Source organism: Habropoda laboriosa, unplaced genomic scaffold (assembly GCF_001263275.1).
Source record: "Habropoda laboriosa isolate 0110345459 unplaced genomic scaffold, ASM126327v1 scaffold40, whole genome shotgun sequence".
In the NCBI taxonomy this organism is placed as follows: Eukaryota; Metazoa; Arthropoda; class Insecta; order Hymenoptera; family Apidae; genus Habropoda; species Habropoda laboriosa.
The window spans coordinates 6,014,385-6,016,182 of record NW_017100231.1 but is presented as its reverse complement, the minus strand read 5'-3'; the positions used below and the strand labels follow the sequence as shown (position 1 = coordinate 6,016,182).

The 1,798-nt window shown below is 33.1% G+C and overlaps 1 protein-coding gene across 1 annotated transcript in view; it reads right to left on the bottom strand.

Moving 5' to 3' along the window:
* Positions 1-448: 448 nt before the first annotated feature.
* The window catches only part of LOC108571481 (cilia- and flagella-associated protein 70-like), a 7,161-nt gene continuing 5,811 nt past the window's right edge, over positions 449-1,798 (bottom strand). Inside the window, exons 19-22 of the mRNA XM_017933537.1 lie at positions 1,555-1,685; positions 1,320-1,440; positions 1,017-1,166; positions 449-660 (exon numbers count right to left, since the gene is read on the bottom strand). Coding sequence (XP_017789026.1) covers positions 517-660; positions 1,017-1,166; positions 1,320-1,440; positions 1,555-1,685 — 546 coding nt within the window. The 3' untranslated portion in view covers positions 449-516. The remainder of the gene's footprint in view (positions 661-1,016; positions 1,167-1,319; positions 1,441-1,554; positions 1,686-1,798) is intronic.

The window sequence follows — 1,798 nt, the reverse complement described above, 5'->3', positions numbered from 1 at the left end:
CGCTCGGGCATTTTAGCCACTCCGAATTACAATTTTAACGCCAGTTGCTTCCAAACGCTTCGCGAAGCGAATAGCAATTATAATATTTAAAGCATGTAAATCGATCATAACTATATCATAGTAATTCGATGGTGATTCAGAATATATAAAATAGCGTAGAAAATGCCTTATATGTACATGAAAATCTGTATCTTCCGAATAGGTGAATTCCCGAAGCTACAATTTTATTTTTAGGGTCTTTTCACACCCCTTATAAAACCCACCAAGTTTCATCACGATTGGGCACTGGGGCCATTCGGAGTAACAACCGAAAATTTATAAAATGATAATAATCATAGTTATGTTTAAATTTGAAACACATAATTTGTGTAAAATTTTTCTTTTCAGTTGCATATTTTGTTTCTTATTTTTGTATTCTCAATTACATTATTTCCGTTGATTAAAGATAAGTGCCATTATGCTTTGTATCCTTTTTTTACAAGTTCATGCGTTTGTCTGCTTCATTCAGATGCCATTTTAATTTTCGAATCGTTCTTCAGATCCATCTGTGCTATGTTCCTCAATAAGTTCGCTGGTTTCTGTTAAATTTGGTGGTGTGTAATCCAAAGCCTCCATCAGGTTCGTTATTCTCAGCAGCAGTTTTCTATTTTTAAGGTTATTCTAATATTGAAAAAAAGAAAAAAATAAACAGTTAGAAAAGCCTTATTGTCTGTTTTCCCAGTGTATGTAATAAGAATAGTCTGTTAAAAAATTCATGAAAATAAAAATACATGTTTAAATTGCAATATTCCTTCGCGATAATACATATATAGGAATTGTTATTAATATGATACATTAATTAAGTTCAAATGTAGGAACAAATATCAATCTAAAGTTTAGTTTTTAAATTGATTCCGTATTTATTCATCTATTTTCCGAAAAATGACGAACAATCATAAATTGATTTTCTCAAAAATCGATGCACCTGTTGTTATTTACATATTATAAACGCATATTATTTCAATAAATAAACTTACTTTGATCATTTCGGCATAACACTGCGAAAATTCGTCATACCTCTTGAGCGTCATATTTAAAAGGCACAAGTAAGCCCATATTTCCGGATTGCAATTGTCGATTCTGTTTGCCTCTGATAAACATACTTCGGCATCAAGAAACTGGTTTAGCTGGAATAACATGCGCAGGGTGTTCATAAACGGAAGAAAGGTAACAAAGGGATTCGAAAGTACATAATAACAATGCTGATTAAATGTAGGGTGACTCGCGCGACTTTGTCGCCCTCTGCATTATACATGTGTAACGACACTATTTTGGTTTACCTCATAAAAGGATATGCCGACACCCAGCCAGGTTAAGGAGGTTGGTGAGGTTCTGCACGTGGTTAGAAAAATGTTTCTTGCACGATCGAACTCGCCATCATTGTTGTAATGGAATCCCAATCTGATATTATTTAAAATTAATGATCAGTTACATTTATTTGTTAGAAAAGCATACTATTCTAGAATAAATTGAGCAGTCGATATATGACCAGAATTAAGCCAGTCTTGCGATTACCTAACTTCCACTAAATGCAGATCGTTGGGTCTGTCAAACAGCATACGAGCAAATTCGCAACATTCTACTGCTTTTTCAGTATCGCCCATTTTGAAGTGACAATGGCCCATCAAACTACTGATTGAATAGTCCTGTGTAGATATCGAGAAATTTCGTATAACTATCGAAATTAACTTAACTATTCGAACAATGAAGAATTATGATTGTAAGTAATATAATAAATATTTGAAAGGTGGAGAGATTT